General features: G+C 47.7%; 2 protein-coding genes across 6 annotated transcripts in view; both read right to left on the bottom strand.

Annotated features, from left to right (window-relative positions):
• The window catches only part of HEG1 (heart development protein with EGF like domains 1), a 51,787-nt gene extending 45,512 nt beyond the window's left edge, over positions 1 to 6,275 (bottom strand). For 4 of the 5 annotated variants that reach the window (XM_063161687.1, XM_063161690.1, XM_063161689.1 and 1 more), the window contains exon 1: positions 5,899 to 6,275. In XM_063161687.1, the coding sequence (XP_063017757.1) occupies positions 5,899 to 6,070 (172 nt within the window). In that variant the 5' untranslated portion in view covers positions 6,071 to 6,275. The remainder of the gene's footprint in view (positions 1 to 5,898) is intronic. The other variant, XM_063161688.1, reaches the window with a different exon arrangement.
• A 7,824-nt stretch (positions 6,276 to 14,099) lies between these two features.
• SLC12A8 (solute carrier family 12 member 8) overlaps positions 14,100 to 24,428 on the bottom strand; it is a 55,250-nt gene continuing 44,921 nt past the window's right edge. Inside the window, exons 10-14 of the mRNA XM_063161686.1 lie at positions 23,034 to 23,706; positions 22,091 to 22,188; positions 20,398 to 20,515; positions 18,097 to 18,157; positions 14,100 to 15,219 (exon numbers count right to left, since the gene is read on the bottom strand). Of these exons, the coding sequence (XP_063017756.1) occupies positions 15,054 to 15,219; positions 18,097 to 18,157; positions 20,398 to 20,515; positions 22,091 to 22,188; positions 23,034 to 23,706 (1,116 nt within the window). The 3' untranslated portion in view covers positions 14,100 to 15,053. The remainder of the gene's footprint in view (positions 15,220 to 18,096; positions 18,158 to 20,397; positions 20,516 to 22,090; positions 22,189 to 23,033; positions 23,707 to 24,428) is intronic.

Here is a 24,428-nt window from a genome sequence, read left to right as displayed (position 1 = left end):
CAGTACTCAGATCTTACAAGAGGTCTCGTTTTATATAGGGGCTGGTTCTTATCCCCTTTTTCCCCTGTTCTCTCCAGAGCACTTCAGTAAACCAGCTCTGACAGCAGCATTTCTACAGCACAGGCAACAGCTACACTAATAGCTTGGAGGAGCTGAAGTTTACAGAGCTTCCTTTACTCAAGGGAACTGCATTTTTCTAAGATTATATTATTACTTGGGCTGGTTGCTCAGTAATGCAACATCATTTCCCTTTTGGGTGGGAAAATTCTCTCCTTGTCCTCAGATGTGAATGATTTCAGCCTGAAAGGATGAAGGCAGACTCTGCATGAACTGTGCCCCTTGCTGAAGCAGCAGGATGTTATATATATAACAGCTGGGCATTAAAAAATATATGGTGATGGGTGCACACATATCAGCTGCATGTATGCAGAAAATGGTGAGAAAGAAGGGGTGCCAGATGTGACAAAACCATTTCCTCCTGAGAGGCACCCACAGACTTCATTCTTCCACCATGCCTGTGCTTGTAGCCCTCTTGCATCTCCTCTGGATGAATATCCCAGCAAATGAACCTCTCATATTTACAGAAACAGCAAATTACAATGCAAATGTTGCAAAAACTGCTCAAAGAAATAAAAATTTGAATTTGTAATCAGGTCTGCTGCCACTGAAAATTGGATTCTGCCTTCTGTGTTCAGCCATTCAGGAAAGAGAAAAAGCCTATTGTATGACCTACATCTTCAATTGAATGTAAATAACAGGGCCTGTGGTTGGGGTACTCAGGCCTCATGACAAGCTACAGACTATGGATTTTGCATTGAGCATTTTCAAGGGAATATTCCCAACTACCAACCTTTGATTCGCTTGGAGCACCTCCTGACACTCCAGCTGGTCAAACTGCCCCAGTGCTGCTTTGCACCATTGCAACAGCAGAGAGGCACCAGAGCAGGTGCCAGGATCTGGCCCTGCCTCTTTCCAGAGGAGCTCTGTGCACATCTGAGAGGATCAGCCCAGGTTTCAGCAGTGCTCTTTGTCTGCCTGGAAATATCCTGACACCTCCAGACTCCTCACCCCTCCATACCAGAGAAACTCTTTTGACACTATGTGAGGAAGGAAAGCCAGAATCCAGAGGATTTACACTGACTATCTACAATCTATCCAGCTCCAGACTATTTCTCTGGGGGTATTTCAGGGGTTGCAGCCCTGCCTGGAGCACCCCAGGTGGCTGGAATGGCACAGAGAGAGGCAGAAAGCATTTCTGGGCTGCAGAAAGTCAGCAGGCTCAGCCACAGCTGAACCTTGCCATTCTGTAGCTATCCTTGTTTTGGAAATGGCACACAGCTCCCATGGATGGGGAACCCACAGTGCCAGCCAGGAGGTTCCTCTGGCAGCAGCTCCAGAAGTGCTGTGGATGTTGGTGGTGCCTTAATCTCTGCATCACAGCACTGAAACCCTATCGCTGTACTGACAGGTTTTATTGGCTTGATTAGCTTGTTATTTGAAACAGTTCTGTATTCTGCTGGGGTTATTTTGTTAGCATGGATGAATGCTTCATTTAAACCAACACAACCAGACTGATGCTAAAAAGTTTCATGTTTTACATTTTGGGTGAACAGCTACGGTCAGCAGCATCCGTTCATTTTCACTATGAGCACCAAAACAAACAGCCTCTCTAACCTGGTATCATGACCCTTCTGTTAAATGAGCAAAATCCTCTGCCACCTCTGAGAGATGTGAGGGTGATGGAGTCAGTCTCAGCAGCTCTGACATGCTCCCTGCAGATGAGCAGGGTGGGGAGAATGGAGGGAGGATGGAGCACATACAAGAGCTCGAGAGTTCAGTCATGGAGACTTTCTGACTGGCAGCCCAAAAATTGGTATCTGTAAGAGCAGGTGAAGGAAACAAGTTGTCCCAGAAACTTCACACTCCTCTAAACAGATCAGTATCTGCAACTTCTGATACTGAAAAGAATACTTGCTAAGGAATGCACCCCCACACCAGCAAGGCTGGTACCAGCCCCTGCAAACATGGCAGCAACAGCCCATCTCCCTTGTCCCCCCAGCCACGAGAAAAACATCCAGCAAGTTAAATTATCCCTCTGAAGTGGTGTGGTGCTGGAGCAGAATGTGCTGCCAACACCTACTGGATGGGCACAGGCTGGCACTGTGGTTTGGGGCTGGGAAATGAGACTTTGGGGGAGCCCAGCAATGGGCAGCTCTCCCCTCGCCCCTGCCTGTTCACATCCCCGCAGGCGCAGTCACTGTGCATGGCAGTGCCCATCAATGCCCATCACTGTGTGCTCCCTGCCAGCCAGGCCACACAGCTATCCCTCAGACCACTCATTTAGCACTTTAATATCACATCAAGTGCTTCGACAAATTGATGTGAACCCAGCTGCTCAGTGGACAAACCCTGCTACCTTCCAGGGCTTGAGAAGAGGAACAGGCAGGAAAGCTGATCTCCAATCTTCCTCTGTTTCTGAAGTGCATTTTTTTCCTTGTCTTTTCTTTTTTGCTTTAAATTATGCACCCCAAAGGAGCAGAGCTAAATCCATACAACCCCGGGGAGTTCATGTTCACAGCCCACCAACCAAATCCACTTAGAGCTCACAGAGGAGCAGCAAAGATGCCCGAGACAGGAAAACCCTGCAGCCTTTTGATAGCAGTGCTGAGGCACAGGAGGCAATTCTTCCTTGTCCCTGCACCACAGGGGGAGGGAGCATCCTTCCTGCACCACCCACAGTCACCTGAAACTGCATCAAAGCCAGAGAGCAGCATCTTGCATCTCTCTGCACCAGTCTGGCTGCAGGGAGAGCTGGGCTCTGCCCCCAGAAGCCACAAAATACATACTGCAAAATGTGAGGCAGGTTTGGAGGCAACACCATACCTTTGTGCAAACCAACATCCTCAGCATCTTCTTCCCCCCTCCTAACTTTGCTTATTCCTCACAGAAAGTTTCAGGCAGAAAGTTAAAAATATACATAAATAAATACAGATTGTTTACCCCTTCTGAGAGTTTTGGAAAGTTTCTCCCAGCAGCCAGCCTAAATCTCTGTTGCAACTAAAGCTGGTTCCTTCTCAGGCAATTTCACACCTCATTGCCAGGGCTCCCACCAGGGAAGCTGCATAGAAAGGTGGCACCTGCCATGGGAGAGACGGAGCAGGGACAGAAGGACAGACACAGATGGCAGCAAAGCAGATCAGCTTCTCAGGGAAAGCCCATTGCCAGCGGCTCCGTGCTGTGCTGGGCACCCTGGCAGGGCACCAGTGAGGGTAGAAGTGGCAGGAAAAGGGACATGGCAGGAACAGGGAGACCCCAGCCACAGTGACTTTGTCAGGGGCTCGGTGTTACCTCTGCTGTCCTGTGGTGTCACTGGAATTATTCCCATTTCACAGATGGGAAACCTGAAATTCTGAGACCTGCAGGAGGACAGAGCTTGTAACCAAACCCTGTCCTGACCCAGGCAGGTGGCAGACAGTGCCCTTCAGCTCATTCAGCGCCCATGTGAAGTTGTGCCAGAAGAGATTTCATGGAGAGATTTGGTAATGCTTTAACTTTACTGTCACCAGCTTTCTTGCTTCCTACTTCACCTATTTTTTTTCCTGTGTTACTGTCCTTGGGTTCAGACAGTATTATAAACACAGGCTAAAGCCATCTGTCCTCATCTCCCAGCAGACAAGCCCACAGAGGGTCTGGCAGGGAGGGCGGCAGATGCAGGCTGAGGCACAGGCCAGCCAGGAGGGCAGTGAGGCTGCAAGGGCAGCCCTGCTCCCTTGCCCCACGCTTTGTGAGAGACTCAGAAGCCCCATTTCTACACCCACTGCCTCACCATCTGCTCACTAAGCCCAGCCTGAGGAAGGGCTTTTGCCACCCAGCCCCAGACTGCTGCAAAGGGAGATGTAATCTTCATTTCCTGGCAGTGCCAGGGTGATGGGTTCACAAGAAATGGTCCCCCAGCTTCAAGCAAGTGTTTTCAAAGGTGGGACATGCCTCCAGAGGGGCAGGAGCAGTGGCGACACAAAGAGGGACTGCTCTGGAGTCTGCAGCTCAACCTGAGGGTGATTCGGGGATCCCCAGCCCGCTCCTGCAGCACCAGACAATTCCCGTGACTGACAGGCATGGAGCTGGCGCTACCAGCGAGGGAATCGCAGCTGTCAGGAGCCAGGGTAATTCACGGTGCCGTTTGCTGGGGAGAGAGCTACTGCTGGGCTATTTGTCACTCCTTCACGGCATGCCCTGCTCCTTCTGGCTGTGCCTGACATCATTCACAAGCACCTGTGGCTGCTGAGCCCTGGCTGCACGGAGCAAAGCCTGCACCCCCGAGCCGGCCAGCCAGGCACCGTGGGCTGACAAATGGCTCTTCCAGCATGTGGACACATAGTCCGAGCTTTTCAGACTCCTAACAAAGGAAATGCATTCCTCTACTGACTCTCAGGAGTCATCAAGGTCACAGGAAAAGATGCCAGACTGAAAGCTGAGATTAAATTAATTTTTTTTTTCTGTCCGCTGAGGAATCTGCGCAGCTTTCAACAAATAATAGGTGAGCAGTTTGCTGGCAAGTTGCAGATTTTATCTTCACAAGGTTGGTAGCAGGTAAGACAGCATTATTCTCTCCCAGTTTGGAGGGCAAACCGATACTTGGAGAGGCACAAAGAAGTAGCTGAGCTGGGAACAGACCCAAATCTCCTTCATTTCCATGCAGTATCCTAGTCACAAAGCTGCTCTCACAAGCACTGCTAGTTAGGAGCTTTCTAATCCACTGCAGGCTACATTCCAGCTGATGTCCCTAGCTATACATTGGTCTAGTCTGGATACATCCTACAAAAGCATGCCTTGGGTTTGTGAAGAAAATGAAAAGGTTATAAATGTACTTCCTCACATTTCCTGAAATTTTACAGCTCCATGCAACTAAACTTAACCCTAAGTTCCAAAGCACAATATTCTCTCCACATCAGAAATTAAAAGATAAAATTTGACAGTCCAGTTTAGGCAGGCAATGAATGCTAAAACCCACTTAAAACCTACGCAGGATTAATTTGACATATTGGATTCCTTATACCACCTGCAGACACTCAGTGCTTTCCAAACTCATTGAGAATTAGTCATCCTTAGAGCTATGTGCCTTCTTTGGTGAGTAAGTGAGCCAGTTTACTGAATGACACTTGAAACATCCCTGCTTGTTCTGGGAAAAATAAGATTTATCCTGTGCTGGAACCACATTCAGCACAATCTGTAAAGCACGAAACTAGGCACTGCTTGTGATAATAGCACTGAAGATGTGGCATAAAAGGAAAAATTTGACTCTATACATGACTAATCTGACAGTCTGTAGGCGACTAGAAAAGGACGGTATTTACAGAGAGCTGATGGCATCTGTCCCCACACCTGATAGGGGTCAGTACCTAAGGAGAGATGAGAGCATTGCTGGAGACAAGCAGGAGGCAGCCCAGATCCCGAAGATCACCTACAGGAACCCCTCGTTTCCCACCTGGATGGGTGAACACATGTGGACAGCACTCCTGGTGTCCCCCAAAACCCTTCTCAAGTTCCTCGGTGAAGTTTGCACTGCTCGCCTTCCAGTCTGTCCACACAGCCACAACGTGTTTACACTTTCCCACCCACCATTCCCATCCCAAACCTTCACCCACTGAAGCAGCTGTAGGACAGTGAGCTGGGCAAGGTTAAAAAGGAAAAGGAACTGGGGGGGAGTGTTACACTTCCCAGCTGAGCCAGCTCTGGTGATGTCGGGATGCTCAGCACCCACAGCAGCGGTGCCGTGGGGACAGCGCGGGGTCCCACACCACGAGAGACCCGCACCACGCGGATCCCGCACTCTCCGGCCGCTGCCGGGACGAAACCCCGTCCGTCCCCTTCTCCCCATCCCCATCGCGGAGCACTCACCCGGGCTGCCGGCGGGAAGCGAGGAAGGGCGGCCGAGACGGTTTCGGGACGGAGGAGGAGGAGGGGGAGGTGGAGGAAGACGCCGCGGGGAGGCGAGGGGCAGCGAGCCGGCCGGCGGGACCGGGACCAGCCCCAAGCCCAGCAGCAGCAGCAGGGTGCAGGCTGCCGGCATGGCGCTGGGGGTGGATGCAAGGGGAGCCGGGGGGGGCAGGGGGGTGGCTGTTCACATACCCGGAGCGGGGCAATGAATAACCACGTAAATAGCGATTTTTTAATGAATTTCCCGTGCCCCCCCCTCGGGGCGGCGCCTTAAAAGTGCGGGGTGCCCATAGCGGAGGGGGTGAGGGGGGGGCCCGGCCAGCAGCGGCAGCAGCCTGCGGCCAAGTGCCGGCGCCCGAAAGTAAAAGGGCAGGCGGCGGAGGCTCCTCCTCGAGCCTGACATCACCCAGCCGCGGCTCGGCTCGGCTCGGCATGGCCCGACTCCCCACGGCCCCCCCCACCCCGGCCCGGCCCGGCCCCCAGCGGCCGCCCCCTCCCGCCCCGCGCAGCCGTCGGGCCGCCCGCTCCCTCACCCGGCTGGCTGCGGCAGCACCGGGACTATTAGCACTAGTAACAACAATAATAATAATAACGCTCCTTTTTACTTCTACTTTATTTTTCCTGATGCATCTGCCAACCGCGCCGGGCGAGCACGACCCCCTTGCCCGCCGCCGCGGCCGTCGCGGAGCTGCCCCGGTTCGGTTCCGCATTAAACGCGGGCAGCGCGCAGGCCCCGCACCCGGCGAGCACGGCCGGGTCATCCCCCTCCCGCCCTGAACTTAAATCCCATCGAAATCGAGTCCTTGGCAAATAACTTCAGCTTTTTTCTTGCTTATAAAGCTGACTCCCTTTTGAACGCCGGCAGCAGCGTTTGAGGGTGCAGTTTCTGGCAGTGGTGAATTTCCCAGGCCGGGCTGTACGGGAGGCAAAGGATTTCCCTTCATTGTTCTGAAATTCCCCTTCAATTTCATGCTCCTAGCTCTGGGAGGGAGCACGCCGCAGAGCAGTGGGCTGGGCTTTGCCTGGGCTGCCGGCATCCCCATGTGCCGGGTTTAGGGTCCACCTGAGCTCTCCCTCTCCGGGGAGCACAAACCCGCTCTGGCCCACCTCTCCCCTCCAGTCGCTCCTGGGCCCTGCACTTTCCCTCTGGTTCTGCCTCAGAACCGGACCTGATTTCCGCAAGCCAAGCAGAACCCGACCTTCCGGAGGAGAGCGTAGCTGGTGACAACTCACCGCGTCCGGACGGCTGCAGCACCGAGCAAAGCCGGGGTCCGCTCCACAGCCCCCCGCTGCCCGCTTTGCCCTTCACCGAAAGCAGAAGTCGGAGGCTGACGCACACAAACTCTCCTGGAAGCCTCTTTCCACCCAAGAGGTGGCACTGATGAGCCCACACCAGCACGCCAAGGGCCTTGGCTTTACCCCACACGGCTCTCCTCTGCCCCCGGGCTTTTCTCTCCATGCCAGCTCTGAGGAATCCCTCTATCAATCCATGCTCTAGTCTACTCCCTATAGCTTTTGCCAGCTTCTTGCTTCAAATTTGCCTAAACCCAAGGAACAAGTCAAGCTGCTCAGTTTTGGACATGAAGCACAAACCAATCATGATTATGCTTTAGTCATTCAAGTAAGCACCCCAGTCCTGGCAAATGGAGTGATCCAGAAGCCACAGGCAACACCAAGGTGCCTGACCTACAGAGGACATTTTTAGGCCTCTTCATTCTGTGTCCAGGTATTTACACATTCTGTATGGAATAGTTGTGCAAAACAAAGCTTCTGTCTTGATAAGACAGAGAGACCAATACACAGCTTAAAGCTCAGGGGAGGAGTTGTGAAGAATTTTGATACTTTGGGAGATGGCACAGGTAGTGCAATGCAGCAGCTCAAACACTTGGGGATATCTTTCTACGTAAAATACAGGACTCCATGCTACCAATTATTAAGATAGTAAGTAATAAATATGATTCTTTAGAAAGTTTTGTTAGTCCCTGGAAAGAAGCACCTTCCAACCAGCAAATCTGATTTTTTTAACTGTGCAATACACATAAGGCAGTAGGGCCACAGAAACCTCTCTGAGGCCAAGGATGCATCCTCAGGGCTGCAGGGAGCGAATGAAAACCAAACTTTGCCCTGACATGAAATGGATGTTCTCCTGTCCCCTCACTCTCATGCCTGAGGGCCCTAATACAGAGTCTAGAGCTCATTCCCTTTCCCCCACCTTTTCCAAGAGACTTCCCTAACATCCAAGCCACACAGCAGCTCCCCACTCTTACTGCATCCTTCCAAGCTGTAAATCCAACAAGCAGGAAGCACAGTATCAAATGCTTTTCCAAAAGGATCTCAATAAATTCTTCCTACTGTTTCCCTCAACAGGCCCATGGAGAGGCATAGCAGACACAGGCAAATGCAAACCAAACACTTCTGCAGGAACAGCCCATGTGGAATGGTATCGAATGGCTCCGTGCCCCCATAGCACGGCCTACTCTGCAGTGCCACCAGCTAGGAAAGCAGGGAAGGCTGAATTAACCCCTTCTGCCTGTGGGGAAAGGGGGTAGCTGATATCCTCCCAAAATCTGCCATTAAACCTGCCTGACCCGCTGCATTTCTGAAGCACACAGGGCACTCGTGACCATGAGGATGGTGTGTCCAAGTGCAGGGCCAGCAGCAGGAAACGCTGGCCATCCATGTGCCCTTGGATGAGCCACATCCTGGCAGGGCTTGGTATAGCTGGGACAGGAATGACACTGCAGCCTCTGAAGCCCATGGCAGTGGTGAGCTGCCTTCACCAGACCAGCCAAGGCCCCACAGGTGTGAACCTGTGGGTCTAAACCAGTTCTCACCATCAGAAAATAACCTCCCTGCTCTCTCCATCATGGTTCCATGAGCAGCATGTTATTTACAAGCACCTGGAAAGGAAACACCGACATTCAGTCAGTTTCAGACTTCCTAAATGCAGTCCCTTCCCCCACAGGTATCTGATTTGTCAAGGTTTAGTGCCTGTAAATTTAAAGCTACTGTGTTTTCCTGCCATCTTATTTTTTATTCCTACCTTCAGGGTTTCGTAAGGAATATAAGGAGTCAATTTATGACTGATATTTTTGAGCTCCAGTTTCAACAGCCACGTGAAAACAACAAAGAAAAAAAAAAAACCCTCACTTTGTTGGTTTTTATTAAAAAAATACTCTTTTACCCATTGGAGCTGCAGAGGGCAGTGTGGAGAGGATGTGAACCCCGCCACCCATGTGATGAGTTTGACACCCTTGGGGGCTGGGAAAGGAGCATCAGTGGTGGGAGAAGGAAGAACTGCAGCAGGATGAAGGTGGCTGTGTGGAGCACAAGGTCTCAGTGAAGGCCACCAGCACTTGGCTTTTCCCCATGTGGTGCTGGAGTTGTTTATCCCCATGGCACACCACACACTCCGCTGCAGCATCCTGCTGATGCTGCTCCCAGGGCAGCTCCAGGCCGAGGGCTGCTCCCCATCCTCCTTGTAATAGGAGATTTAAATGCATGAAATCATGTCTGAGGAGCCAGATGGGCCAGGCAAAGCCTGATGTCGAGTAATGCCCCAGCATCCTCCTGAAAGAGGCTGTGACCTCAAACGCCTCCCCAAATCATGTACAGAGCACATTTAGCATTTCCAGCTGAAAGCAAGCAGCACATTCCACACACAGCAAAGGAGTTAAAAACAAACAAACAAGCAAACAAACAACCTCATCAACACAGGAAGACTCTAACAAAGCTATATATAAAACATGATTGATATTGATTAATTGAAACCTGCCCATCACCTTGTTTTGGGGGGAGGGAAAAACAGAGTGTGTTTTTCTTTCACCTTGATTTCCACTTTCCAGGTTGAGGGGCTACAGACGTGACAAAATTTTGTGGTTTCTACATTATTTTGGTCTGAAATCCCAAAAAACCATGAGAATCTCTGCAGAAGAGGCATCTCTGTAACACTTTGTGAGGATTACAGTAACCAGTCCCTTCCCTCTGGTTCCATAGGAGCCTTTCACAGCACAGCCAATGTCATGAAACTCCTGCAGCTCCCTTGAAACTCATCCCAGATCTGTCCAAAACTTGGATCAGGCTCATAAACCTCAGACAAGTTTTAAGCTGATGATGAATTAAGGTACAAAGTGAATATTTTCTCCTCCTGGATTTTGTTATTAAAAGCCCTGAGTTTCCAAAGTGGACAAATAGTTCCTAACTGAGTAATTAATTACGTTCACATCTCCTCTTGATGCCACAAACCATCCATTAACAGACACCAATCATCCAAAAGGCACTTAATACGTGACCATTATTCCTGAAATTTTGGGGTTGGTGGTGTTTTATTGATTTATTTTAACAAAAACTGCTTGCCTCGTACCGCCATTGGAAGCAGCTTGTTCCAGGTATTTGACATTTGGAGGTCAGGATGGATACGGGTCTTGTGATCCCTCTTCATCCCTCACAGAAAAATGCACAACTTGATGTTTCATTTTGAATCCTGTCACTGGAAAAAAAGAATCCCTTATTTTCTGAGGGGAAAAAAATAAACCAGCCATCCAAATCTATCTGGGAAGAAGCAATTTTAAATTTCTTATTTATTTCTTTCAGGACCTTTTTCCACCAACTCTGGTTTGGAGCACACCCAGATATTCTGCAGCTGAGCTAAACACTTTAGAGCAGTGCCCTTAAATCTGGAAAGAAGCCCCCAGTGAAATTTAGAAGAGACACTTGGATCCAATAAAGTTACAGGTGTGCTCCTCTATCACCAAGTTTCTGGGAGCACCCGTGGTTCTGTTTGCTCTTGCATAAGGAGGGCAAATCCCAGGTATTGGGGGATATGAGCACAAAAATCCTATGAAAAAAGCCACGAGGAGCAGAAGGCAGAGAGGAAAGGAGCCTCTCCTGTGCCGTATGGGCTTTAAAGTGATTTATTTTTAGCCTGCAGTTTGCTGCTAGAGCCTCTCATCCATAGCTTTTGAGGCTGTTACCGCTGAGGTCTCACCTTGTCTCAGGTTTAAGGGATGCTGTGCCAAATCTGGGTTGCAGCAAGACACCACTGCAGAACATAACAAGAGCGTTATATTCCACTTTCATACAGAGCTAACAAATTTATAGGTTGTCTACAAAATCTCCTCTCTTTTATCCCTGTAATTACCCTCTCTAAAATTCACCAGGCAAGGGCAATAATTCAAATAACTTCAATTTCCCACTAACCTAAATGTTAATCCTAGGCTGGCTCTTGTGCTCCAGCAAATCTCTTCTGACCTTGCAGGTGTAAGAATGATGCTGTTTAAGAAACTTTGCCTGTCTGAATCTAAATCAGAGCCACATGGTTGAGAACAAACCACCTCATAAGGCACAGAAAGCCCCCTGTGCCTTAATTCAGCCATGCACACAAGCATCATTTCATATTGTCACCCTTCTTTGCTGCTTCAACACTGTGGTCACACCTATCAGCTGTGAAGAGGTGACCATGGCAGGTGTCTGATATTTTGGCCACCATACACAGAAATAACCATTTCTGTTATATAAGGAAACTCAAGGCTGATCAAGAGAGGACAAGAGGAGAGTGAAAAAAAAGACAAGTTTGAGCTAAGTTTGATTTAATGAGCTTGATTGTCCCTGTGCTGACTCCTAATGGGACACAGATCCATGTGGATGACAATTTATACCAACTGACAAACTGTCTCTTAATGCCAATATCACAACAATTTTTCTGCCCATTCTTAGTCCTGACTATTTGTGCTGGAAGTTTTTTGAGGCATAAAATTCCAATTTCTGGACCCTCTTAGTGCCAAGGGATCATAAATGCAGCATGAGCTTCCAGCAAAGCAAGTAATAAAATATTTATCCTCACCCGCCTTTTGTGCTTGTATGCTCTGCAAAGGAAACCATCAAAAGTGGAGCCACCAATTTACAGCTGGAGCCTTCAAAAGGAACCAAACTGTGCACCATATCCACATCTCTCTCAAAAACAAATGTTTTCACACCTTGACCCTTTGCAGAACATACTAATAATAATAATAATAATAATAATAATAATAATAATAATAATAATAATAATAATAATAATAATATCAAATTTCAAACCAAAAGGAAAATAATTATAGGATGATAAAAAATCTCACATGACTTAAAAAGCAGTAAGGCCTTTCCATGATTACAGTAGCCAAGCTGCAACCTTGATATACAACAAGGCATCTGATGCTCAGAGCTGGGCCACAAACTCACCTTCAGGGAACCTGAAGCTTCATGAAATCCCCAGCATGTGGAGGCTCATCTGGGCTCTCAGGGGATGAAAGCAGCACATTTCCACTCACAGGAGCAATCCCCACCACCATTTCTTCTCTTCACTAAATGTGAAGATGATAAATTCCTGCCCACCTAATTTCACCCATTTTTTTTAGAGTGCAACCAAAGCTACAGCCATTTTTGAAGTGACACCATGATCTTTAGCTGTACAACTGCTTGCTTGCTTTCTTTCCTGCTGGAAAAATTTCCTTGGTGCAAAGCCCTGTGTTCCTGTAGTGTCTCATGGGGTCTCCAATGCTGCCTAGACTGCAGGATTACTGGTGCTAAAACAAGGCTTCCTGCCACTCTTTCCATAAACTACACCTGAGGTAATGCTCCAGGGAAGATCAGCACGTCCTTTCCAAGCATAACCCAGGAAGGTTGTTGTACTCTTCGCCTGTGATGCAGCAAGGGTTGTGTGATGCATTTCCCCCTGCAGCTACAAGGGAAGGAGCAGGTGCCTGTGCTTACCAGGTGATGGAAGCAGCTGCTTCCTGCTGTGGTGGTGGAGGTGCCAGTGAAGGAGGTGGTAGAGTTTCTCCAGCAGCAGCATGTGGAGCCCCCAGAAACCCCTGGAACAGTGTGTTCTGCAGAGCCTTCCCTCCACTGCCAGGTGTCAAGAGCAGCAATAACTATCCAGCGCTGATGCCAGAGCCACAGCTGCCTCTCTCCAGACACACCAAGGCACACCCCATCCCTGCACCCAGAGCCCTCCAGGTGTCCCCTCCCCAGCCCCTGCATGGCACAGCACGCTGCCTCTCCCTGGCAGCCAGCAGAGGCCTGGCCAGCACACAAACACAACCAGAATGTTCCAGAGGTGCAAAGGGCTGCTGGACAGTGGTGGCAGGAGAAGGGGACAGCTGCTGCACACTTAGCTGAAAGCAAAGCTGGGGGACCTCCTCCCACTACTGCTAGACCAAGGGCCATCGCATCCCAGTTTTGGGGACAAGTAGGGGCCACAGTGTTGAAGAGGCAAACACTCTCCACCAAATTATCTGTTTTCAACCAGTGCAACTTCTCAGCGAGCAAGATACACAGCCAAGGACCTTCCCCACCCTCCCTCTCTGGATCTCCTAAGTCATGTCGTATTTTAAGAAGGGAATTAAATTATTGAGTAGCCAACAAAGAAGCTATCTAGGAATTTCTGCCTATTAATCTCTTCATGCCATGCTCTGGGGTTTTCTTTTGTTCAAGCTACAGGGAAATGCGGGGCTGAGCAATCCTTGACTCGGATGGAAAGGGACCGCACACGTGACCGGACTTTGTGAAATACAACATTTTACAGTAATGGCATTATGATCAGGTATGAAACTGTAACACAGCACCAAGCAGCTTGCCAGCAGTGGGGCAGCACCAAGGAGTGTTTGAAGTTTGCACAACAGGGGTATCTGCCAAGATTAAGGATGCTACAAGCACAGGGAGGGCTCTCTGGAGCCGCTGGCCCCAGAAGCTTCAACATGGGCCCAAAATCCACAGAGCAGATTCAGATTCCTTGGAAACCACCAGCAAGAGGCAGGCAGGAAGGAATCCTGGAAAGGTGTTTCCAACACTGAGTGACTGATTTGAGGTGGGTCAGAGCAGGTCACACAAACACAACTTTCCTCTTGCCTCTGTTGAGATAATTAAAGTTAAAAGCACTTAGTCCAAGACCTGCAACCTTGAGAAATGAATACACTTTCTGCAGTGCGCCAAGGTGGCTCTTTTCTCCATGTCAGCAGAAAGCCTCCTGTGCCTCCCTCTGTAAAAAAAAGGAAAGAGCCAAAGCTGCAGTTGGTCAGGCCATGGGATGGGACTCCCCTCACCCGGCAACACCAGGGCACTTAGCACTGGCAAGTGGAATGGTGCTCAAAGGCATTGAGAGTGCCCACAGAAAGGATGGAGAGGAGTTCCTGGTGTCTCAGGCTTTTATTGCACAGAAGGAGAAATAAATAATCTAAAGGTTGAAATTATCAGAGATGAAACAAAGTGAAAGGCAGTGATTCCCCCCTCCTCATAATGTCAGAACTGATGTGTGGTGCTGGGGGTAAAGTTATTTTGCTAAAGCAATTCTGAACCATCTGTCCCTTCATCCAGGAGGTTCTTTAAGTGGGCCCAGCTATTTCATCAGGTCTCAGCTCTCACATCAGAAAGGATGTGGGAAATAACTATGAACAGCTTCTAAGACATAATTTCACAGTTTTACAGAAGAGGTCATTATCCTGCATTGCTGCACTTAAATGTGCGATTTCAGTTGTGAATATACTTCATAATCTTCTCGTATTTGCCACTGATTCTGGCCTATTGTCTAATGTCTTAAAATACTTTCTAAGATCTTGGTAATTGAAATGCTGAGGTAGAAAATTACTGTATTACAAGCAGGGAAATTCATGCCTAGAGGAGAAGTGAATTGACCTGGAAGGTCGCATCCATCCGTGGCACAGCTGGGAGTAGGGCACTGGCTCCTGCTGCCAGCGTCACTGCTCCCAGGCAGAGTGTCCCCAGTCACCCAGAGGACATCTGAAATGGGGTGTTGTAAGCTTTTAGAGCAGCAACCTTTTTTAGAACTCAATAGGGCTTAAAATTGAATTCCTTAAAAGGGTTATACTGTCTTCAGTAACTCATCACTTCCCAGGCTGGCCCTTTCATTTCTATTTTCTCCCCTCAGTTTGGGTAAGGTTTGAAGCCCAGCAATGCTGTGGCTTGCATAAACAAACAAGCCTCAAATACATAAATAGCAATTCACATCCTTTGTGCGTACATTCAAGTATTTCAAAAGGCACCCGTGGCAGCCATTAGCACTTCTAAATGCTTTTTGAAGTAATGGATTGATTTGTGTGTGTGTGTGTGTGTGTGTGTGTCCTTCACTGGAACTGGCTCCCAAATTCCTCTCTGCTGATGAGCGAGGACTGGTGGTAGCGGTCCCGCGAGGCGAAGTCTGCGTTCTCCTCGGTGAGCTGCCTGGTCTCCATGCCAACTGTAGCAAAGGATGGTGTCACCACGATCTGCTCCCTGGGAGCTGGCCTTCTCCTGCAAGCAGAGAAGCAGAGGTGCCTGCATCACCCCCTGTTTGTTATCCACTGCCAGCTGTGCTCTCGGCTGTGCCAGCAAGGCAGGGTGATTCCAGAAGAGGTTAAATCCTTCCCGGTGTCCCTTGGAGGCACAGAGTTAACCTGAGAGCATTTTTCTTAGAAGGCACAAAAGAAATGTTCTCCCTTTCATAACAAATGGGCTTCCTCTTTGGATATTGACTGTGTCAACACCTTCCACGCCAAGCAAGAGAAGAAGAAACACAAACCATTTCTAATGAAAAATATCCTTTTTATGATCTCCTAAGCAATAAAAGAATTGTAATACTTTTTGTAATTTTTAAATAAAACAGGAGATTTCCCTGCAATCTCTTCATCCCAGAAGCTGATTTTAAGAAAACCTTATTGGCATTTTTAAATCAAAACTGTAAGACAAATATAGCACTGACTAAGACCTCATCAAGCACCTAAGAGCCTTAGATGTGTCAAGAACCCTTGGCTGCCTCCAACTCCTTTGCAGCTGAATGGAGTTTATTATTTTTCTCCAATTCTTGACTGGATTTCAGGAAAACAGAGCTCAGAAAAAACCTCTAAATTACTTCAATGCAGTTTTTTGCAGCACAGCATAGATGGGCTTCAAAATGACCCAACTCCCAAGCAGAGCCCAGGGTGTCTTTGTGCCAGTAAGAGCAGGAGCCCTGGCACTAGGAAAAGGTGACAAAGCTGGCTGGCTGACCCAGGGATTGCACTCTTTGAGAGGAAAAAACCAGCATCAGTTTCTGCCTTGGGCACTCACCAGGTCTCCCCTCAGCCTTTCTCGGCAGGGCCTTTGCTCATTGATTGCACTGACCAAAGAACCAAGGACTTTGTTGGTCTGGTAACTCAAAGATAAAATCCCCCTGTGACAACAGCACCTCTCCACACAAGAGGCAAGAATAGTTTCCCCTTTCCATGCAGTCCTTCTCCATGAAGTCCCACACCTCAACCAGACTCCCACAGGGATTTCTGACAATGGGCAGGAGGCACAACTGAGATGCACCAAAGGACAGCTGAGAGGAAAATGCTGTTCTGTCATCACAGAGGCACCAAGATAAAATGACCAGCCACAAATCTGCCTGGGGTGGAAGCAGCAGGGTCTGGCTCACTGTGCCATGAGTAATTCTGGCAGCATTTCACACGGCCCCACTTACCCTGTTCCTGTCTTAACTCCTCACCCTTGGCTTGGGCTCATGTCACCAGTCCAGCAGATGTGCAAGGGGATAGGGGACAATCCCTTATGCAGAAAACATATGTGGTGGTGTATCCCACTCCCCTGCCCCTCAGGCTGCACTGTGATCTGAGAAATGCGTGTTAGGCCTCAGCCTTGACAAACAGCACCTGGGCTCAGCTCCTCCTGAGCTTATCAGAGACACTGTCTGCTCCAGGGAACTAATGCTGACAGCTCCTGGTTTTTAATGAATATCCTTGGAAACTTATTTTTCTTGCATGAGTAACAAACCAAGTGGAACAGCCTTTTTGTTATAAAGCATTCAAAGAAAGTTACCGACAAAAATTGTGGCCAGGATGGAAAATTACTATGACCAAAGCCAACTCTCTTGCTACAGTGTAAGGAACAGTCCAGAGTGAGACCCTTTGAGCTCTCCTGGCCCACAGTGGGCTGAGACCAGCACCTCCCTCTGAGTGGAACCTCTCAGAGCAGTGAACTCTCAAGTTTGCTATACTTGGAGGACCATCACCAGATGCCGATGACAGAGCCTGTGCTGATTCCCCCACTCTTCAAATTTCAACCCTCTACCTGTTGAGAAGATGCAAAGACATCATAATTCCATAAGAATATTTTGTTAAATGGTTTAAATTAAGGTATAAATTAAGTGCTGTTATGTCTGAGGCCTACCAAGGGACCTCAGAGAGATGCCTTACCCCTGGCTTCTCTCCCCAACCACCTCTGCTCACCAAAAGCTTATGGTCATGTTATAGGAACTGTGGGCAGATACAAGACCTGGCAAGACAGACCAATGTGTTTAACTGCCTGGACTTTCATTTATTTTGAAGGAGGCAGCAAATTGGCCCATATAATGCATGGCAGCTCGTGTTGCACAGTCCTCACTACCGTGTTCACTCACCCCAGCAAAAAAGAAACCCAACAGACTGAGAAACTCAAAGCCCATTGCTCAGAGGCAAAGGTGCTCATAAGCTGCTACAGGAAACCCAATGAGATGGAATTAATAATTAATAGCATCAAATAAGTTTAACCAAACTAGTTAATAACCAACTAAAAAAAACCCTCAAGGTCTTCTGGTAATCAAAACCCCAAGACAACGCTACTGCAGTCCCATGCAAACTCAATACTGAATGGTTCCTTCACCAAAGACCCTGTTTATCATATTTGCCCCAAAGTTATTGTAGCTCCCCCACCCCAGATTCCTCTCTGAAACTTGAACACAGCTGCCATATGTGTCTGTTCCATCACTACCAGAGAAATTTGCTTTCAGTGAATGATGGGTGGAAGAGAAGGAGTCCGCAATTTCTCATTTCCTTGCAGATTTCCCAGTTCAACCTGAGCCATAGATTTTGAGCACAGACCTTTGGGTGAGATAAAGCTTCAGGCCCCAAGATACAGTTATCAGCTGATATTCCCACACACAAAGCAGAGGAAACTCCTGCCTCCCCACATACACAGCCAACCATATGCCAGGCTAATGGGAAGCAAACAGCCTCTTTACAATTAAGCAAGAATAACCCTGAGTATGCAAAAAGAGGCAGAAAGACTGCTTAAGGAAATAAGCAAGTCAATTCTTCCAGCCCTCTCTGTGCTCATTAGTGGGTCATGGGAACAACGAGCAGTGGGTTTGGTCACTGCCAAGTGACTGGTACCAACCTGCATGAAGAGATCAAAACCGACTTAATCCAGCCAAAGAAACTGAAATTTGCTGCTGCTCCTATGGGGAAAAGGCACAAGAAGTCAGTATGCTGCTAATTCTCTCATAATAGCATTATACCACTGCATTTTTGCATAAAATCTCAAACCAGCATGCTTGTTATTAGCCTGCAGTACCCAAAGATTCTGTGATAGTGAGAACATTCCTGCAGTCTTCCTGCATGCTGTGGCTTTTAAACAGCTGTCCAGTATGAACCCAAATTTCCTATGGAGAGCAGTTATGCATTCCCAGCCTGACAGCTTGTTAAACCCCAGTAAAGCTTGAGCAAAGCACAGACACCCACCACAGTGCCTTTCATTCCCTGGACTGCAAAAACCATTCCCACTGCAGGGATGGGGAGACAGAAGGTGCCATCCAGCCAACCTCAGCCAGGGTGGCTGTGGTCTCACCACTCATTTCCTCTTGTCTGACCCCACAGAGAGCTGGTTAAGCTTATTACACCACCACTGCTTTCTTTTCTGATTTCTCAGTAGAGTTAGTTTCCTGCAGGGGCAGGGAAGTGCCAGAGCTGGAAGCAAAAGCAGCAGGAGAAGTTTTTGGTGAGGGACAGAATCAAGCCCTGTGAGTGCCTGCTGGATTTGGCTTAGGCTGCTGGGGAGGAAGAGAGAGAAGGGATGTGTCAACCACAGGGAATTTCTCCTCCCAAGATCTTCATCTAGCCCCTAATCCAGAGCTTCTCTCAGGCCAGTGTCTCCCAGCCTTCCAGACAGAAGGGCTGTTTGATCCTTTGAAGAACAAACTCACAGATCATCAGAGCCTTGTGACCACAAAATAACATTCCCTCGCAGCCAAGTGAAAATCAGGCTGAATCTTGAGCATTCACTTCTAACATTTTCAATGCCATGCATTGTTTCATTGTATGCATGAGAATGCACATGCAAAAGAAACCAAGAAAAAATGTCTAATCGTGCTGCTATTTCTCAGATCAGCTTCCAAAACCCTCTAAACACTGACAGAGAAATTCTTATTAAAGTAATCTTTGATAAATATTTCAAAAGCAGATTACAGAGATATAATACAGTGAGTGCACAAAGGCAAAAAATACTCCAACACCTGAAAACATTATTTCTGTTTTGTTTGATACATGGGGGCCATAAAGAACTTGATTAAAAGTTATATATATTTCAAAAGATACCAATTAGCAACTACTATCCACAATCTCAGCTCTTTTCTACTATCCCCTACAGATACATAGAAAGGAAGTCACTCAAGAGTAGAAAAAGAACAATTTAGCAATGTTTGGGAGGTGGTGATTAGTTTTTGATTTCTCATCATGTGCATTTCTGAAATCTAGTACCTACTTACCTACTGTCTAATCATCTTTCACCTAAATAAACCCAGGTAGCTATTTCTGCACAAATTGCATATGAACCCATATTTCATACTTGATTTTTCTCATCCTGGACCAAAAACTGCACATCCAGGCATGCACTCAGCTATGCACCTCACATACCTGCCTGTGGATGGATGGATGGATGGATGGATGGATGGATGGATGGATGGATGGATGGATGGATGGATGGATGGATGGATGGATGGATGGATACACACACTCATGGGCAGGTGAGGATGCCCACACCATGTCCCTTCAGAGACACAGAGCACTGCAAACCCCCCCACTGGCCTTGCCAAGGAGCTGTGGCTCTCATGAGCCGCTTGCTGAATGTGCTTCACTGTTTAATTTTGAACTTGTTTAAGCCGATCATGTGCACAGATCTCTCTAATGCTCTCTGCCTTAAAGTGTTTTCCCAGATTATGTTCCCAACTTATTCAACGTGTTCAGCTCTGGAATAAAAAGGCTCTCTTGTTCCACAGCTATGAATGCTGAGATTTGATGAGACACTCATCATAATTCCCATTTTCCATAAACTTCTCTCAGGTGGGTTTAGATTGATTTGGTTTAATAAAACTTATTTACAGCAGATTTTTCTCATTGCTGGGATACATTTACAAAATGCCACCCCTATCAAATCTTAGTATATGTTTTTGCCATTTGAAGCACCATATAATAAAGCAACAAGCACCATGTTCAAACTATCACACCAATGCTAGTTATAGTTAGAATCTAACAGAAAATTAAAGACTCAGAGAGAAAATGTATTAAAATAGCAATGAAACAAATTGTCATCGTTCACTGTGTCACCCACATATTAAACACAAGAGTCTCAATTCCTAATTGAGTTAAATTAAAAGTTTAATGAATTTTTAAGCAGGTTTAATAATACAGAGAAAAAACTCACCAAGAGGGAGTCCTGGGCTGACTTGGCCAATGTAGAAATACAGAATAACTGCTGCTCCCAGGCTGACCAGGGTGTAGATCCACTGAATGACAAACATTATGATGAGGGACACAATTGCCTGTTGGAAAGACACAGTTTGGGGTTACCCCAGAGTCTGGGAAGTAAGACCATGTGGACAATCAAAGCTCAGGTTTCCATGTTACAGAGAGCCTCATTTGGTCTCACTCTTAAAAGGAGGGAGAGCACAGGGTAACAGTGTCACCTTCAGCAGCATGGAGTTAGCTCCAGTGAGCTACCCTGAGTCCCAGGGACAGTGTGGGTCTCTGCCTGGGCTTCTCCAAGAGAAGCATCCAGAGGCTCACCAGCTCTGGAGGAGGTTTGGCTCAAGCTGCATACAAACAGGGGCAGAGGTAGCATCTCCATAGGAGATATCTGGAACAGCAAGGGGCAGCACACAAAGAAAGGGCTAAAATGGTCCCAACTGACACAAGTGAAGCTCAAAGAGAGAGGGCAGAGGGGAGAGGAGTCAGGATGAGTAACACAACCAGTTTTTGCTCTTGTGATTTTATTTTGCATTATCAATCCCATCCTCTCTGTTGCAACCTCCTCCCAAGCCTGATCATTGACAGGAAACCAAGTTTGCTCTGATGAGCACATCCATCATCTCCAAAAGCAAATTCCCCTGCAAAGGCAGAGCTGATGGCTCTGCCAGGACATGCACTTGGGAACCACAACAGAGATGAGCCCAGAGATGGCATCAGCACACAACCTCCTAGAAATGCCGTCCCAAAGAGGGGCCACCACTCCCTGCCCACCCCTGGTGCTGCAGCCCAGTGGCACCCCTCACCAGGAGGGGGCTCCTGGCAGCAGCAGTGGTGAATTTGAAAAGCAGGTGTCCAACTACATCTGAGGATTAAACTAAAGGGAGGTTTGTTGGGTGGTTTGAGTGGGTTTGTTACATTTTATGCACAGCTATGAAATCCTCAACCATGCAGCAAAGCCATATGGCTCATTCATTATGCATATCTGACCCTTTCCTTGTCATCTGCCCAATAATCCATCTTCCCAAGATAAATTTAAGTGTCCTAAACTTCTCAGCAACTTGAGGCAGAAGCTATTTAAAAGTTATTTAAAGTAACATGCTGTAGGAATGCTCTCCTTTCCTCCCTCAAAAGATGGAATTTCATAGCTGGGCTACTGGTATCAGGAAGTCAGCTCTAATGAAACCCCACCCCAAGCCTGCAGAAATTGGCCCATTAACAAAGCTTTGAAGATGGTGTCTCAGTCCATTACACAGCAAGAAAAAGCAGACTAGCACACACAAGAGGCACACTGATTTTTTTTCCCCATGCATCCATGCATCTTTAAAGTCCTAAGACTCCGGACTTTTCATTTGTACTTTTGAGCTGGGCTGAAGCTTGTTTGTTTGGGGTTTTTCCTGTTGTTATTTAATTTAATATGCCATTGGGCTTTCCATGAATTTGAACTGCTGGATGCATGGTACCGTGAGTATTTAGTTCAGGGGACCTGGAACACGAGAATCAAAAGCCATTATTTAAGGTACTGGAGTATTTACACTATCAAAAGTACCATTATTTAAGGTACTGGAATATTTACACTGCAGTATGGAATGAATGTTCTTCTGTTTTCTACTATCAAAAAACACTGCTCAAAATAAAAGAAGATTACTTACACCAGCAAAGGAAATCCAGTGACTGAAAAATCTGGAGTAGAAAGTTTCTGGTATTTGCTGAATTCCCAGTTCTTGATTTTGTTGCTTTATAGATGATTCTAAAGAAAATTAAAAGAAAAAAAATTAGAAAGATGCTATAATTTGGGGTTTTTTTTCTCTTCTTTACCAAATTCCAGGAACCAAAACAAAAATTCTAGCTGACTGCTGGATATGACAAAGTTAAAAGAAAACCTCCAAAATGAAAACTGAAAAGAAGTGCAAGGAAAAAACCAAAAAGTTGCCAGCTCTGCTGCTAAGTCCATTTGAAGGCCACATCTCTGCCTCAGTTTCACTATTTGTGAAATAAGAAAAATAATACTTTCCTCCCTCAGAGGGGTTTAGGAAGCTTAACTGACTAATGCTGATGAAACACTACAGCCCTGGGAATGACAAACTCCACACACAGGTGCTGTATCAAATACCCACATCACCAACAGAACAAATTCAGATCTTTACCTACGGATGCTGGGTTGCAGACTCCACCTGTGTTGTGGGGACCACTGCACTAAGATAGCCTGAGTTTTAGAGTCACAGGGCTCCAACCATCCTACCCCACACCAGGATGAAGTAAATCCCAAGGCACACCTAAACCCTTTTTAATGTACAGCATTCAGAAGGCCTGTGAAGAATTATGAGTATATCGTAAACAACCCAGCAGTAAATTTAGTCCTGCCTGCTTTCCTGTGATTAATCTTCTGTAGGAAATTGCATTGGAACTTCTCCTGTGATGCATTGCAATGAACTCTACCCTCACCTGGAATAAATGATATTATTGCCATGAATCACTGAATGACAGCCCCATATAAAGCTCGTTTCATGCCTGCCTTCAGGAAAGCACTGGGAGGAGCAAGGTTATAAACAATTTCCTCTGAACAGGGAGATGTCCATCTCCTGCAGCCCTTACCTTCTCCCCCTGGGCCAGGGAGCATCATCACTTCACTGCAGGGCTCTTCCCTCTGCTCCATCCTCCTGGGTATGTGCTGGGCATCCACAGGGGGTGATGAGCCCAGACCTGCATCCCACTGATCACCCTGCTCATCCACGTCCTGCTGCCTCCCATGGGGCTCCGTGGTCTCATCCCAGCTGCTCTGAGCCAGGGGAGCATCCTGATGGAGATCCAGGAGAAAGCTGTCTTGTAATGTCTGCTTGGCTGGCTTCCTCGCCTTCTTTAGCTTGCCCTTTTGGGTTAAATTCTCAGCTCCTTCTCTTTTGCAAGTACTTGGCTCACTAAAAAATGGTTTAAAAATCTGGTCCATGTCTTTTTTGAATTCTAGCAAGGTGCCATTTGATCTGCTTTGAATTACCCCATCTGCTGCACGGCTGGGGGGCTTGTTGACAATTAAAGGCTGGGAGGAGTGAGCAGGTCTAGCAGCTCCCATCTGGCTCTCCTCAGGTTTCTGCTGAATGGTGTAGCTCAAGGATATTGAGAAATAGGAATAGTCCACAGCAATATATGTCAGCATGAAGTTGATGGTGACTATGGGAGCAAGAACATTCACTTGCCCAATGAAGACAAAAGCCATGGTGATGAGACTTGTTAAGCAAATCGCAGCCACTGGAGTCTTGTTGGGGCCTTTCTAGTTCATAAATAAAACAAAAGTACATTTAAATTAATAACCATGAACCTTGCCATGAAGATTCCCCACTTGCTCAGCTGCTGTGTGTGGTTACCTGAGCTGTCTGCAGTACCCCCCTAGTCATGAAATACATGCATGTGCAAACAGAGGCTCACAGGCCTAATAAATTAAAGAACAGAGTGGAAGCCAAAAGCTGTGGAGCTCCCACTTCATCCCTAAGCCTTATTCAGGATTTGTCTTTGGTAAATTCATCCACTCTCACTCATATCTCCATGGTAAAACAATGTCATTAAAGCAGCAATAAACCTTCAGAGAGATCTGTGGGGCTTATGGGAAGTCTGGCAATAAAACGTGTTAATTAGAGCTAACTGTTCATCTCTAATTATTCCACAGGACTCTGCATCACTGCCTACCCAAAAGGCTCCCTGATGCTGCCCTTGGAAAAGCTCTGCATGAGGCAGGGCCACCTGCACATCAGCAGCTCCTGGCCCTGCCCTGACAGGAGCCAAGCTGAGCCCACGGTGAGCTGAGCCTGGGCAGGTGGGGCTGCCCTCCTTCCCCTGAGCCTGCACAGGTGGGGCTGCCCTCCTTCCCCTGAGCCTGCACAGGTGGGGCTGCCCTCCTTCCCCTGAGCCCGGGCAGGTGGGGCTGCCCTCCTTCCCCTGAGCCTGCACAGGTGGGGCTGCCCTCCTTCCCCTGAGCCCGGGCAGGTGGGGCTGCCC

This window comes from Melospiza melodia, chromosome 8 (assembly GCF_035770615.1).
Source record: "Melospiza melodia melodia isolate bMelMel2 chromosome 8, bMelMel2.pri, whole genome shotgun sequence".
Lineage (NCBI taxonomy): Eukaryota > Metazoa > Chordata > Aves > Passeriformes > Passerellidae > Melospiza > Melospiza melodia.
Note: the sequence above shows the minus strand (reverse complement) of the source record. Positions and strands in the feature narration are given on the sequence as shown.